Genomic DNA, 13,725 nt, shown 5'->3' with positions numbered 1-13,725 from the left:
ACATTGAATGCATTCAAGAAGCGACTGGATATAGCACTTGCGGCAAGGGTAATCAAAGCTTATGGGGTAAAGAGCAGGATTAGGCTATTGAGTTGAATGATAAGCCATGACCTTAAGGAACGGTGGAGCAGGCTAGAAGGACCAAATGGCCTCATCATGCTTCTATCTTCTATATTTCTGTGTTTCTATGTAACCCTTTCAAGTCCCCCTTTTATTTCTTTTTGAATAGAAAGCTCTGATGACCTTCCTTCTGCAATAGTAGAATGCAAATGCTGCTATCTCCAGGAGCAAGGTGGAAGACACCAAACACATCAAATTTCAGAGCCATTGTTACATTCACAACTACTGTTAACATGAACCTTGTTTTACAATAGGTGGCAAATTTCACTGATGATTTCAAGCCTCAGTGACTGCTAAAGAACATGTAGAAGTGTTCTCTGAACAAACTCATTTATATATGACCATGTGCTAAGAGCCCATGTCCCCTCCTCTTCCCTCTCCAAGTAGCTTGTCCTGTTCTGTGTAGCCTCAGCCTCATTGTCACAGTCATGCATTATTCCAAAAGGAAAGCTTACTATTGCACTGTTATGCAGCAGCAGCAGGTTTTTTGCAGAAACCTTGAAATCAGCATCACAGTTCCCTGTTTATTTTTGAAAGTGGAAATAAGAATGGGAGGCAACAAAAACATGTAGGATTATAGAAACAGCCAAAAGAAATCAACCAGTAACTGACTATAAGTTGTTAATGATCCTTTTAAATAATGCAATTGTAAGTCTTTATACTGTGTTAATGCATGTTCCGCTTTATGGGGTTAGGAGAAAGTAGATTGGAGCATGGACTCCAAAATGGCAACACTGGCATCAAATTGGCATTGCACACTGATTAACATCTTGATTTGCCTGCTAAGCAAACTTTTGATATGAATTTCAAGAGTATTTCACCCTTTATTAATAAAACTTCAACATGCTTCACATCAGACTGTGCTCCCGTGGATGCCAATTTGGAACTAGAAGAGTATTCACAAAACCCACAAAAAGAAATCACACTACCATACTTAATTTTTATTTTATGTCTTTTCTAATGTAGATTCTGTTGGATTTACAGAGAACACTACTTGAATAAAAATGACTCTGCTCAAGATAATAAAACAACAGTTAGAAGTTCTTTGGGACCTGTTTTCATCAGAACGAACATCTGGTTTGAAGAACATTCTGTGTCTGCTCTCACTTTGCCTTCTGATGGGACTGGGAGCCAGCGGCATCCTCTATGAGTCTTTGCAAGCATTACAATGCAGCCTATTGGTGACTCTGGCAGTGTGTGGAACCTTTGCTGCCGTCACTCCTGGAGCTTTGTTTCTTTCAAAGTACCTCAGATGCTTCATTCTGATATTCCTCATTTCATGTGGGACACAACAAGGTCGCAATGTTCTGGTAACGGCTGGCACCAGTGTGGTGTTCTATAATTGTGCTCTAAACAGCTTTCACAATTTAAAAGGATTGGGGCAGTGCATCGTCTGCTACCTGGAGAATAAGCTCTCATCTATCAAATGCCTTTTGGAAAAATATATTGAAATAATTGAATGGTTACCCAAATTTCTAAGGGACAAAGGAAAAATATTCCTTGTTGAAATTCCCTTCCCTGTTGTAACACAGGGAATAAATGAAGAGCTACAAAAGCATCTCAATGTAACCAGACATTACTTGGAAAACCTCAGTCATAGTATGATATCAACTTTTGATACTGTGCTTATGGTTTCCAAAATTTCTGTGACCGCACTCAGTATTTTGCTCGTTTTAGTAGGCACAGGCCTCTATATCAGGAAGTATGTGCACAATATTGAGTTTGAAAATATATTCATTACGAAACAGTTTTTGCAGCTCGATGAAAAGAAAATTAACCAAGGGAAGTCTCCTTTGCTTCCGCTAACTAAAAAGGAGAAGAAATGTTTCATAAAGTTCCCATCATTGCGATTAACAACAAAAGAACAGAAAATTACCTTGAAATTCTTGACTCCTATTTTTGCAAACTCACTTTTTTGGGCAATAATAATTGTGATCGATTATGGACTTTATGTGCTCATTTCTTCAATAAGAATTCATTTTGTATCTCTACCCAAAATGACCCTTAGCTTGTCTTCACAAGTAAGTACATATGGAACAAGTAGAAAATCCAAACAGCTTTCTGAGTTGCAATTATTTCAAATATGTATTATGAAAATAAGAATGTATTTAATTTTTACAATGAGGCCAACATTTGCCAGAAAAGCTGATTCAATAGTTCTATGGGCTCATGCTTTGTGAGAGGAAGCCAAACAAATCTGAAGGATTTAATTTCAGTTCCAAGGGCAGAATTTTCCTGTATGTCAGCAAAAGCCGATATACACATTAAAGCTCCCCGAGGATTATCCTCTGCGTCTGGAGGAGGATTTGCTTCCCCTTGGTCCTGAAGGTTCTGCTCCTCTCTTTGGTGAGCCAAATGTCACATTCCTTTCTCCTGCCTAAATGTAATAATGCAGGCAGCAATAACACTATGCTCCATCTTCCTAATGGTCACCTCCCTGCAGCGTCAATGTGAAACATGCAGGAGTCAGCATTAGTTACCTTTCTATCTGTGATTGTGGGCTCAAGGTCTTTTGATGCATCCTGGAGTGTATTGGCCCCTAAATTGATGCCCAGCACAGGGTGCGCATAAACATTCACCACAAACCCTAACCCCTCCCCAACTTACATGACTGACTAGTGGTAGCATCGGCCAGGTGACTGGATGTTCTACTATCAGCCCAGGCACTGGGATCATTATTACCTGCACTCAAAGACTGCACTGTTTGGACCAATTATAAGAGTAAATGTCCTTTGGATACATGAGATTAATTCAGGGGTTCCAGAGACTTCTCCTCTGAGTGCCACTTGGCCACATTTCCAAGGGTGTGCTCAAGCTTATTCAGTTGTCCTATAGTTTTGCAGTTCCATAATTCTCTGGTGAATTTAAAGGCGGCGAATGAGGGGTTAATTGCACAATCATTGCCGCTTTGAGGGATCAGTGCTGCTCAAATGGACATTACTGCTTCACTGTCTTAGCTGTGCCTGTGCCCTCAATTCAGGTGGGTCACCCTTTTGTTGCCGCCCCCCCCCCCCCCCCCCCACTTTCCCCACTCCCCCTACCAATCATGTGTCTCAGTACAGATGGCCTTATTCATTGTCCTCAACGAAGCCCTTAAATTGTAGCCCTTTCTTCCTTAATCCTACCTAGCCCCTTCTACCTTGCCCTGCAGCACAGTAAAAGCTGACCTCATTTTAACCATGTTGTTGTATCTATAGAGAATTTGTTGTTTTCAGAATGGTCTCAAATGTGGTGAAGCCAGGCATGTGCTGCATAATGAAAGGTATGCAAACTTACCCCAGGGTGAGTCAGTTGTACAACTTTTAAATCCTGCTGTGAAACACATTGGCCAGAACTTTCCAGCCATTTATGCCTGTGGAATTTTCTGATCCCAACGGAACATATCTACTGCAGTTTTCACAGTGGTGAAGGTATCATTAATTGATAAGTCCCATTTTCAATAGTGGAACCTGCCAAATCTCTTTTCAGTGTAGTGGGACTGGTGAACCCCAGTCCACTATTTAATTTACTTCTGTCACTTTTCAGAGATTACATCTCAGATCATAATAACGCAACATCGAGGGCCGAAGGGTCTGTACTGCGCTGTAATGTTCTATGTTCACTGTGTAAATATATTCTCCGCATCTTATTCTTCCTCTTTTGGTAATTACTTTAAATTTATGACCTGTAGCTAACAATCATTACATCAATGGAAACAATTTCTCTTCACTTTCTCTTTGATTTTGAATGCCTCTGTAGAAGAATGACCCCAGCCTCTCCACTCCCTCCAGGTAAAAGAAATCCATTACCTCTGGTATAATTGTAGTAATTTTCCTGTGCACTGTCTTGAAGAGGTCAATGATATTTCTAAAATGTAGTGGTCTGAATCTCCTCGTGATTTTTATTTCCAGTTGGTACAGATTGTCAATTTACTATCACATAAAGGTAAACTCTACTCCTTTAAACATTAATGGGTCCAGAACCACCCACTCTGTACAACTTCAGTCCCCCACAAGATAGTCAAGTTGACAGATTGTTTCGTCTGAGGATTGGGAAGTTGCTTTCTATAAAAACCTGGAAAAGTGAAATAAAATTGGCAAGGCCAATTTTGATGATATTAGACAGGAACTTACAAAAATTGATTTGGGGAATCTGAGAAGGCAAAGGGACATCTTAAAAGTAGGTGTTACCCAGTGTTGAGGGTAAATACATCTTCTTTACAGTAAAGGGCAACGCTGGTAGAAGTAGGGAACCCTGGATGACTCGGGATATTGAGGACCTTCTCAAGAAGAAGGAGAAAGAAGAAGGAAGAAGCATATGACATGCATAGGCAGTTGGGGCGGCATGGCAGCACAGTGGTTAGCACCGCTGCTTCACAGTGCCAGGGACCCAGGTTCAATTCTGGCCTCAGGTCACTGTCTGTGTGGAGTTTGCACATTCTCCCATGTCTGCATAGGTTTCCTCAGGGTGCTCTGGTTTCCTCCCACTGTCCAAAAATGTGCGGTTTAGGTTGATTTGCCGTGCTAAATTGACCCTAGTGTCAAGGAATAAGTAGGGTAAATAGTTGGGGTTATGGGGATAGCGCCTGGCTGGATTCATGGTTGATGCAGATTAGATGGGCCAAATGGCCTCCTTCTGCACTGTAGGGATTCCATAAAAAAGCAGTGACACAGTGGTTAGCACTGCTGCCTCACAGCACCAGGGACTAGGTTCGATTCTGGCTTGGGTCACTGTCTGTATGGAGTTTGCACTTTCTCCCCGTATCTGTGTGAGGTTTTCTCTGGGTGCTCTATGTATAGAAGTTTTCAAAGTAGAGTTAAGAAAAAAATCGAGAAGACAAAAAGGGGACACCAGATTGCTTTGGAGAAAAGGCAAAGGAGAATCCAAAGAACTTCTGCGAATACATAATGGACAAAAAGGTAACTAGGGAGAGAATAGGGCCTCTTAAGAATCAGCAAAGTCATCTATGTGCGGATCCACAAGAGATGGGTGCGATCCTAAATGAATATTTCTCATCATTATTCACTGTTAAGAAAGGCATGGATGTGAGGGAACTTGGGGAAATAGTTAGTGATGTCTTGAGCAGTGTACGTATTACAGAGACGGAGGTGCTGGAAGACCAAGGTAGATAAATCCCCAGGACTTGGCAAAGTGTATCCCAGGACATTGTGGGAGGCTAGGGAGAAAATTGCAAATCCCCTTGCAGAGATATTTGAATCATCGACAACGACAAGTGAAGTGCCTGAAGATTCGCGGGTGGCAAATCTTGTGCCTTTGTTTAAGAAGGGCTGTAGGGAAAAGCCTGAGTACTACAAGTCAGCAAGCCAAACATCTGTAGTGAGCAAACTGAAAGTTCTCTGAGAGTCAGGACCTACAGGCATTTAGAGAGGGAAGGACTGATAAGGGACAAGTCATTATGGGTTTGTGAGTGGAAAATCATGTCTCTCAAATTTGGTTGAATTTTTTTTGAAGGGGTTATCAAGAAAGTAGATGAGGGCAGTGCAGCATACATTGTCTATATTGAGTTTAGTAATGCCTTTGACAAAGTACCACATGATAGGTGGTTGCATAAGGTTAAATGGCATGTGATCCAGAGTGAGGTAGTCAAATGGATAGGGAATTGGCTTGACGACAGAAGCCAGAGAGTGGTTGTAGAAGGTTGTTATTCAAACTGGAGGCCTGTGACCAGTGGTGTGCCTCAGGGATCAGTGCTGGGTCCACTGTTATTTATCACTTATATTAATGATTTGGATGAGAATTTAGGAGGCACGGTTAATAAGTTTGCAGATGACACCAAGATTGGTGGTATAGTGGACAATGAAAAAGGTTATCTGGGATTGCAACGTGATCTTGGTCAATTGGGCCAGTAGGCTGATGAGTGGCAGATGAAGTCTAATTTAGATAAATGCGAGATTTTGGTAGATCAAACCAGGGCAGGATTTACTCAGTTAATGGTAGGGCATTGCAGAGAGTTATAGAACAAAGACATCTAGGGGTACAGGCTCATAGCTCCTTGAAAGTGGAGTCACATATGGACAGGGTGGTGAAGAAGGCATTTGGCATGCTTAGTGTCATTGGTCAGAATGCTGAATACAGGAGTTGGGACAACTTGTTGAAGTTGTATAAGACATTAGTAAGGTCACACTTGGCATACAGTTCTAGTCACCCTATTATAGAAAGGCTATGATTAAACTAGAAGGAGTGCAGAAAAGATTTACTAGGATTTACTAGGTTTGAGTTATAAGGAGAAGCTGGATTGGGACTTTTTTCCTGGAGTGTAGGAGGCTCAGGTGAGATCCTATAGAGGTCTCTAATGAGAGACATTTATAAGCGAGAGAGTCAACATCTTTTCCCAAAGGTAGGGGAATCTAAAACTAACGGGCATAGATTTAAGGTGAGATAGGAGAGATACAAAAGGCTCCAGAGGGGAAATTCTTTCACAGAGTGTGGTAGTGTCTGGAACGAGCTGCCAGAGGTAATAGTTAGGATAGGTACAATTTTGTCTTTTAAAATGCATTTGGACAGTTATATGGTTAAGATGGGTATAGAGGACTATGGGCTAAATGTGGGCAATTAGGACTGACTTAATGGTAAAAACTGGGCGGCATGGACAAGTTGGACTGAAACATCTGTTTCTATGCTGTAAATCTGACTCTAAAACTATCTGTTGTCATTGCATATGATTGGTACAAAGTGATGAGGTGCAACTGAATACAGAATGTATACCAGGTCATATCTGAGAACACTGCCTGGATATAATCTACTTATGCACAGGATATATGTTTTATTGTAACTGCTCTATATAAAATCAAACAATCATAGAATAGTTCAGCGCAGAAAGAGGCCATTTGACTTGTTGCAGCTTTGCAACTCTTTTGAAGATCAGCCAGTTAGTTCCATTCCCTATTCTTTGCCATTAAGCCTGAAATTCTGCCTGCTTCAAATACTCCTGCAGTTTCCTTTTGTAAACTATTATTGAATCTGTAACTTCTACCCTATTAAAGGTGCATTCCAATTCCAAATTACTTGTTGCATTAAGAAATTTTACATTATTGCATGTTTGTTTTTCTTTGCCAATCACAATAAATCTGCGTCCTTTCATTATCATAATGAGAAATCTCACAACACCAGGTTAAAGTCCAACAGGTTTATTTGGTAGCAAACGTCACTAGCTTTTGGAGCACTGTTCCTTCATTAGGTGAGTGGGAGCTCTGTTCACAAACAGGACATATAAACACAAACTCAATTTACAGAATAATGATTGGAATGCGAGTCTTTACAGCTAATCAAGTTTTAAAGGTACAATGAGCGGAGACAGTGTTAAGTACAGGTTAAAGAGATGTGTATTGTCTCTAGACAGAACAGTTACTGAGGTTTTGCAAGTCCAGGCAAGTCGTGGGGGTTACAGATAGTGTGACATGAACCCAAGATGCAGATTGAGACCGTCCTCATGTGTGGAACTCGGCTATCAGTCTCTGCTCAGCGACTCTGCACTGTCGTGTGTCGTGAAGGCTGCCTTGGAGAATGCTTACCCGAAGATCAGAGGCCAAATGCCCATGACCGCTGAAGTATTCACCAACAGGAAGAGAACAATCTTGCCTGGTGATTGTCGAGCGGTGTTCATTCATCCATTGTTGTAGTGTCTGCATGGTCTCCCCAATGTACCATGCCTTGGGACATCCTTTCGTGCAGCGTATCAGGTAGACAATGTTGGCTGAGTTGCAAGAGTATGTATCGCGTACCTGGTGGATGGTGTTCTCACATGAGATGATGGCATCCATTTTGTTGATCCGGCATATCTTGCAGAGGTTGCTGTGGCAGGGTTGTGTGGTGTCATGGTCACTGTTCTCCTGAAGGCTGGGTAGTTTGCTGCAGACAATGGTCTGTTTGAGGTTGTGCGCTGGTTTGAAGGCAAGAAATGGGTGTGTGGGGATGGCCTTGGCGAGATGTTCATCTTCATCAATGATGTGTTGAAGGCTCCGGAGAAGATATTGTAGTTTCTCTGCTCCGGGGAAGTATTGGATGACAAAGTCATCTGTCCACTGTGTCCCATGTTTGTCTTCTGGGGAGGTCGGTGCATTTTTTTTTGCTGTGGTGCATTGGAACTGTCAATGAGTCGAGCGCTATATCCTGTTCTTATGAGGGCATCTTTCAGCATCTGGAAGTGTCTGTTGTGATCCTTCTCATCTGAGCATATCCTGTGTATACGGAGGGCTTGTCCATGGGGGATGGCTTCTTTAACGTGTTTAGGGTGGAAGCTATAGAAGTGGAGCATCATGAGGTTATCCGTGGGCTTGCAGTACAGTGAAGTGCTGAGGTGACCGTCCTTAATGGAGATGTGTGTCCAAGAGTGCAACCGATTCCAGAGAGTAGTCCCTGGTGAGCTTGAGGTAGATAAGTCGCCGGGACCAGATGGGATGTACCCCAGGATACTGTGGGAGGCGAGGGAAGAGATTGCAGAGCCCCTGGCGATGATCTTTGCGTCGTCAATGGAGACGGGAGAGGTTCCAGAGGATTGGAGGATTGCGGATGTAGTTCCTATTTTTAAGAAAGGGAACAGAGATAGCCCGGGAAATTACCGACCGGTGAGTCTGACCTCAGTGGTTGGTAAGCTGATGGAGAGGCTTCTGAGGGACAAGATTTACGAACATTTGGAGAGGTTTGACATGATCAGGAATAGTCAGCATGGATTTGTCAAGGGCAGGTCGTGCCTTACAAGCCTAGTTGAGTTCTTCGATAATGTGACTGAACACATTGACGAAGGAAGTGCCGTGGACGTAGTGTACATGGACTTCAGCAAGGCGTTTGATAAGGTCCCCCATGCAAGACTTCTTGAGAAGGTGAGAGGGCATGGGATCCAAGGGCCTTTGGCCTTGTGGATCCAGAACTGGCTTGCCTGCAGAAGGCAGAGAGTGGTTGTGGATGGGGCTTTTTCTGAATGGAGGTCAGTCACCAGCGGAGTGCCTCAAGGATCTGTTCTGGGACCCTTGTTGTTTGTCATTTTCATAAATGACCTGGATGAGGAAGTGGAGGGATGGGTAAGTAAGTTCGCTGATGACACGAAGGTCGGTGGTGTTGTGGATGATCTGGAAGGATGGCAAAAGTTGCAGCAGGACATAGATAGGATGCAGGACTGGGCGGAGAAGTGGCAGATGGACTTCAACGCGGATAAATGTGTTGTCGTCCATTTTGGCAGAACCAACGGGATGAACGAGTACACTATTAAGGGCAGAAGTCTGAGTAGTGTTGAGGAGCAGAAGGATCTTGGGGTCCGGGTCCACAGGACTCTTAAATCGGCCTCGCAGGTGGAGGAGGTGGTCAAGAAGGCGTATGGTGTACTGGCCTTCATTAATCGAGGGATTGAGTTTAGGAGTCGGGAGGTAATGCTGGAACTTTATAAGACCCTTGTCAGGCCTCATTTGGAGTATTGTGCGCAGTTCTGGTCGCCTCACTATAGGAAAGATGTAGAAGCTATTGAAAGGGTGCAGAGGAGATTTACAAGGATGTTGCCTGGACTGGGAGGCATGCCTTATGAAGTTAGGTTGAGGGAGCTGGGACTCTTTTCCCTGGAGAGACGAAGGTTGAGAGGCGACCTGATAGAAGTTTACAAAATGTTGAGAGGAATAGATAGGGTGGACTCTCAGAGGCTATTTCCCCGGTTTGAAATGGTCGCTACGAGAGGACACAGATTTAAGGTGCGGGGAGGGAGGTTCAGAAGTGATGTTAGGGGTAAGTTTTTCACTCAGAGGGTGGTGAGTGAATGGAATCGGCTGCCGTCAGTGGTGGTGGAGGCGAACTCGCTGGGGTCTTTTAAAAGACTTCTGGATGAGTATATGGGGTTTAATGAGATTGAGGGTTATAGATAGGTCTGTAGGTTGGTAGGTGATGTGGTCGGCGCAACTTGTGGGCCGAAGGGCCTGTTTGTGCTGTAGTGTTCTATGTTCTATGTTCTATATGTTCTATGATGGTGGGATGGAACTTGTTGATGTCATCATATGGTGAACAAATCACTGAAACAACTATGAGTCCAAAGGAAGAAAATGTCATCGATGGATCTAGTGTATAGCATTGGTTGAAGGTCCTGTGTGGTGAAGAAGTCTTGTTCGAATCTTTGCATGAAGATGTTGGCATATTGAGGCGCGAATTTGGTCACCATAGCTGTTCCGTGTGTTTGGATGAAGAACTGGTTGTTGAAGATGAAGACATTGTGGTCCAGGATGAAGCAGATGAGTTGCAAAATTGCATCTGGAAACTGGCAGTTATCGGCCAGTTGAGTACTGAGGCAGTTGCGGCAATGCCATCTCCACATCCTTTCATTATGGCCATTGGAAACAGCTTCTCTTCATTTGCTGTATCTAAAGCAATCACTTCTCTCAAATCTCCTCATAGCTTTCTTTCAGCTCAACCAGTCTTCCTGTGTAACTCATCATCTCCGGAACCATCCTAAATAAATCTCTTCTGTACCCTCTCCAAAGCTTTCACCTATTTCCTGCTGAGACTACACGGAGATATTTGTAAACTAATGCAATGGTTTGTTCTCTTGTTTTCGACAGGCACATATTTCATATGAAGTATCTTTGTTCGAGAGTGAGTGCTTTCCCCAAGCGACCCCGACTATTAATGACATCTGGATCCCACTTGCTGGAATATGCTCAGCCCTTGTATTACTCACTTTGCTTTCTTCGAAACTTACAACGTTAAAAATAATGGTCTTGTCATCATTTTACCCAGAAGCTCAAAGGGATCGGATATACTTTTTGTATGATAGAATAATAAGGAAAAGATCTTCAGGAAAATTTAAATGCAATACCAAGAAGTCATTGATTGCTGTGGTTAACTCGGTAAGAAAATAATAAAAATGCAAAGTTGCCACTTATTACTTTTTAATCAATGCTTTATTTTTCTTCCTTGTATTTTGCTGTGTGATTTCTTTCCTTTCTCTTCTCCTCACTCTTATTCCAGCAATCTTTTCCTGAAACGTTGGCTGGAATTTTCCGGCCGTTCATGCCAGTGGTTCGCCCCCTGCTGCAGGTTCCCAGCGGCATGGAGTGGCTTCAATGGGAATTCCAATTGACAGTGTGGGACCAGAAGATCCCGCTGCCAACAAATGGCATACTGCCTCCTGCCTGCCAAGTAAAATGCTGAAGGGAGTCAGAAGAATCTGGCCTGCTACCTTTTTGATGATATAAAGGGTAATTGGACAATGGTCATCAATAACTGATTCTCAATGAATGTTACTCATAAATCAGCGTTGGAAATTGGTCAGTAGGCTATTCTACCCTATCTATCCCCTTCATTATCTTATATGTCTCTATAAGATCCCCCCTCAGCCTTCTAAACTCCAACGAGTACAGACCCAGTCTATTCAGTCTCTCTTCATAGGCTAACCCCCTCATCTCCAGTATCAGCCTAGTAAACCTTCTCCGCACTCCCTCCAAGGCCAATATATCCTTCCGCAAGTGCGGCGACCAAAACTGCACACAGTACTCCAGCTGCCCCTCCCCACTAGCATGAATTGGCTGAGGGCCTCTGTGGTGCAGAGTACTGTAAATTCATTTAACTAAGCTTGCCCAAAAAATGACTGTGAAAACCTCTCTTGGGCATTTAGAATTTTTTGGGAGCATCACGTTCTGTGGCTGGAATTACACCGCCGAGACAGGCAAAGCTGACAGAATGGAATTTTCAGTTGGCCTCGGGCAGCCTGAGTGAGGTCTTAAAATTCTGGCCTATATATTTCACTGTCTTATTAGTAATGTTGGATTGTAATGTTGTATTAATGTCTAAACACTGCAAACAGTGCTCCAACCAAATATATGGAATACTTATAAATCCATAACAGGTCTCCTTCTGGTTTCCCATCTTCAAAATGAAGCAAAAAATTGAAGAGACAGAAAATAATCAAGAGGGCTGCAAGGATGAAAGGATCAGTCCACTGATGGAAGCTTACATATCAGGCAATAAAGCAACTGTCAACTTTTGAATGGAAAGCACTGAGAGTCATTAAAACATATGATCAAGCTTCAATTTTAACCTCTCGGTTCAAACTGTTGTGTAAACTTCCTACATATGCTATTTAAAAAGTTATTGCTCTGTTAGATTAATGAGCTTGTTTAAATACCATACTTAATTTTGCATAAGTGCTTTAGTCAAGATGCCACATTTGAAGTCCGGAGTTATGAAATAGTGGCACTGGTCACTATTGCAAAATTTGCAAGCTGAATAATGTCTTCTTTTGATGTGAAAAGCATTTCATGCATTGTGTTTAGACGTGTCGTCAAGTGATTGCTGCATAATTGTAAGTGATAAATATTTGCCTTTGTTTTGTGTTTAAATAATTCAAATCGTTTAAACGCAGAGAACAAACTGATTATTTTTTAGAAGCAATGGTAATGCTTTTATGATCATAAATTCATCTGCTTAATGAGAACATCAAACATTTTTCGCACAGCTGACAAAATATCAAACTATTCATCTTTCACAGAACTGTATTGGCACAGGAGGCCATTTGATCCATTTCCCTACCACTGATGTAAGGTTCACCGGCCTGTAATTACCTGGATTATTCTTGCTACCCTACTTAAACAAAGGAACAACATTGGCTATTCTCCAATCCTCTGAGGCCTCCCCTGTAGCCAGTGAGGATACAAAGATTTCTCTCAAGGCCCCATCAATTTCTTCTCTTGCCTCTCCCAGTATTCTGGGTATATCCCATCAGGTTATTTAAACCTGGTGTTGTCAGACTTTTTACCCATCCCATCAGGCCCTGGAGACTTGTCTACCTTGATGTTTCTCAAGAACCCTAATACCTCTTCCTTTTTGATCTCAACATGACTCAAACTATCTATACATCCTTTCCCAGACCCATCATACACCACATCCTTCTCTTTGGTGAATACTGACGCAAAGTACTCATTTAATACCTCGCCCATTTTCTCTGGCTCCACGCATACATTCCCTCTCTTGTCCTCAAATGGGCCAAGCCTCTCCCTGGCAACCCTCTTGCTTTTTCTTTATATATGTGTAAAAAACCTTGGGATTTTCCCTAATCCTGCTGGCCAATGCTTTTTCATGACCCCTTTTAGCTCTTCTTACTCCTTGCTTAAGTTTCTTTCTACTTTCCTTGTATTCCACACTTACTTTGTGTGTTCCCAGCCTCCTAGCTTTGACAAATGCTTCCTTTTTCTCTTTGACTAGGTTTACAACATCTCTCGTTATCCAAGGTTCCCAAAACTTGCCATAGTTATCCTTCATCCTTACAGGAATGTGCCGGTCCTGAATCTTTATCAACTTACACTTGAAAGCCTCCCACATGCCAGATCTGCCCCCAATCTACATTCTTCAGTTCCTGCCTAATATTGTTGTAATTAGCCTGCCCCCAGTTTAACACTTTAATTTGAGGACTACACTCATCCTTATCCATCAGTACCTTTAAAGCTTACTGAATTGTGGTCACAGTTCCCGAACTGTTCCCCTACTGAAACAACAATCACCTGGCCGGGCTCATTCCGCAATACCAGGTCCAGTATGGCCCCTTCCCTAGTTGGACTATCTACATACTGTTTCAGGTGTGGCTCCTGTAATTAAAACATCATTGAGATAAACCTCTACATTTGGGATGCCTTGTAA

At 42.6% G+C, this 13,725-nt stretch overlaps 1 protein-coding gene across 1 annotated transcript; it reads left to right on the top strand.

Annotated features, from left to right (window-relative positions):
* The first annotated feature begins 1,124 nt into the window (after positions 1-1,124).
* LOC145346930 (dendritic cell-specific transmembrane protein-like) lies at positions 1,125-12,079 on the top strand. Its single transcript, XM_080194806.1, has 3 exons — positions 1,125-2,141; positions 10,653-10,940; positions 11,939-12,079. The coding sequence occupies exons 1-3, from the start codon at positions 1,125-1,127 to the stop codon at positions 12,077-12,079; spliced, it is 1,446 nt and encodes a 481-aa protein (XP_080050932.1).
* Positions 12,080-13,725: the final 1,646 nt, after the last annotated feature.

Source organism: Carcharhinus amblyrhynchos, chromosome 8, assembly GCF_965287045.1.
Source record: "Carcharhinus amblyrhynchos chromosome 8, sCarAmb.v2.hapA, whole genome shotgun sequence".
Taxonomy (NCBI): domain Eukaryota; kingdom Metazoa; phylum Chordata; class Chondrichthyes; order Carcharhiniformes; family Carcharhinidae; genus Carcharhinus; species Carcharhinus amblyrhynchos.
Note: the sequence above shows the minus strand (reverse complement) of the source record. Positions and strands in the feature narration are given on the sequence as shown.

Coding starts and splice junctions, on each gene's coding strand:
- LOC145346930 (XM_080194806.1), top strand. CDS start 1,125: ATGACTCTGCTCAAGATAATAAAACAACAGTTAGAAGTTCTTTGGGAC. Junction 2,142..10,652: donor CCCTTAGCTTGTCTTCACAA/GTAAGTACATAT, acceptor TGTTTTCGACAG/GCACATATTTCATATGAAGT. Junction 10,941..11,938: donor TGATTGCTGTGGTTAACTCG/GTAAGAAAATAA, acceptor AATCCATAACAG/GTCTCCTTCTGGTTTCCCAT.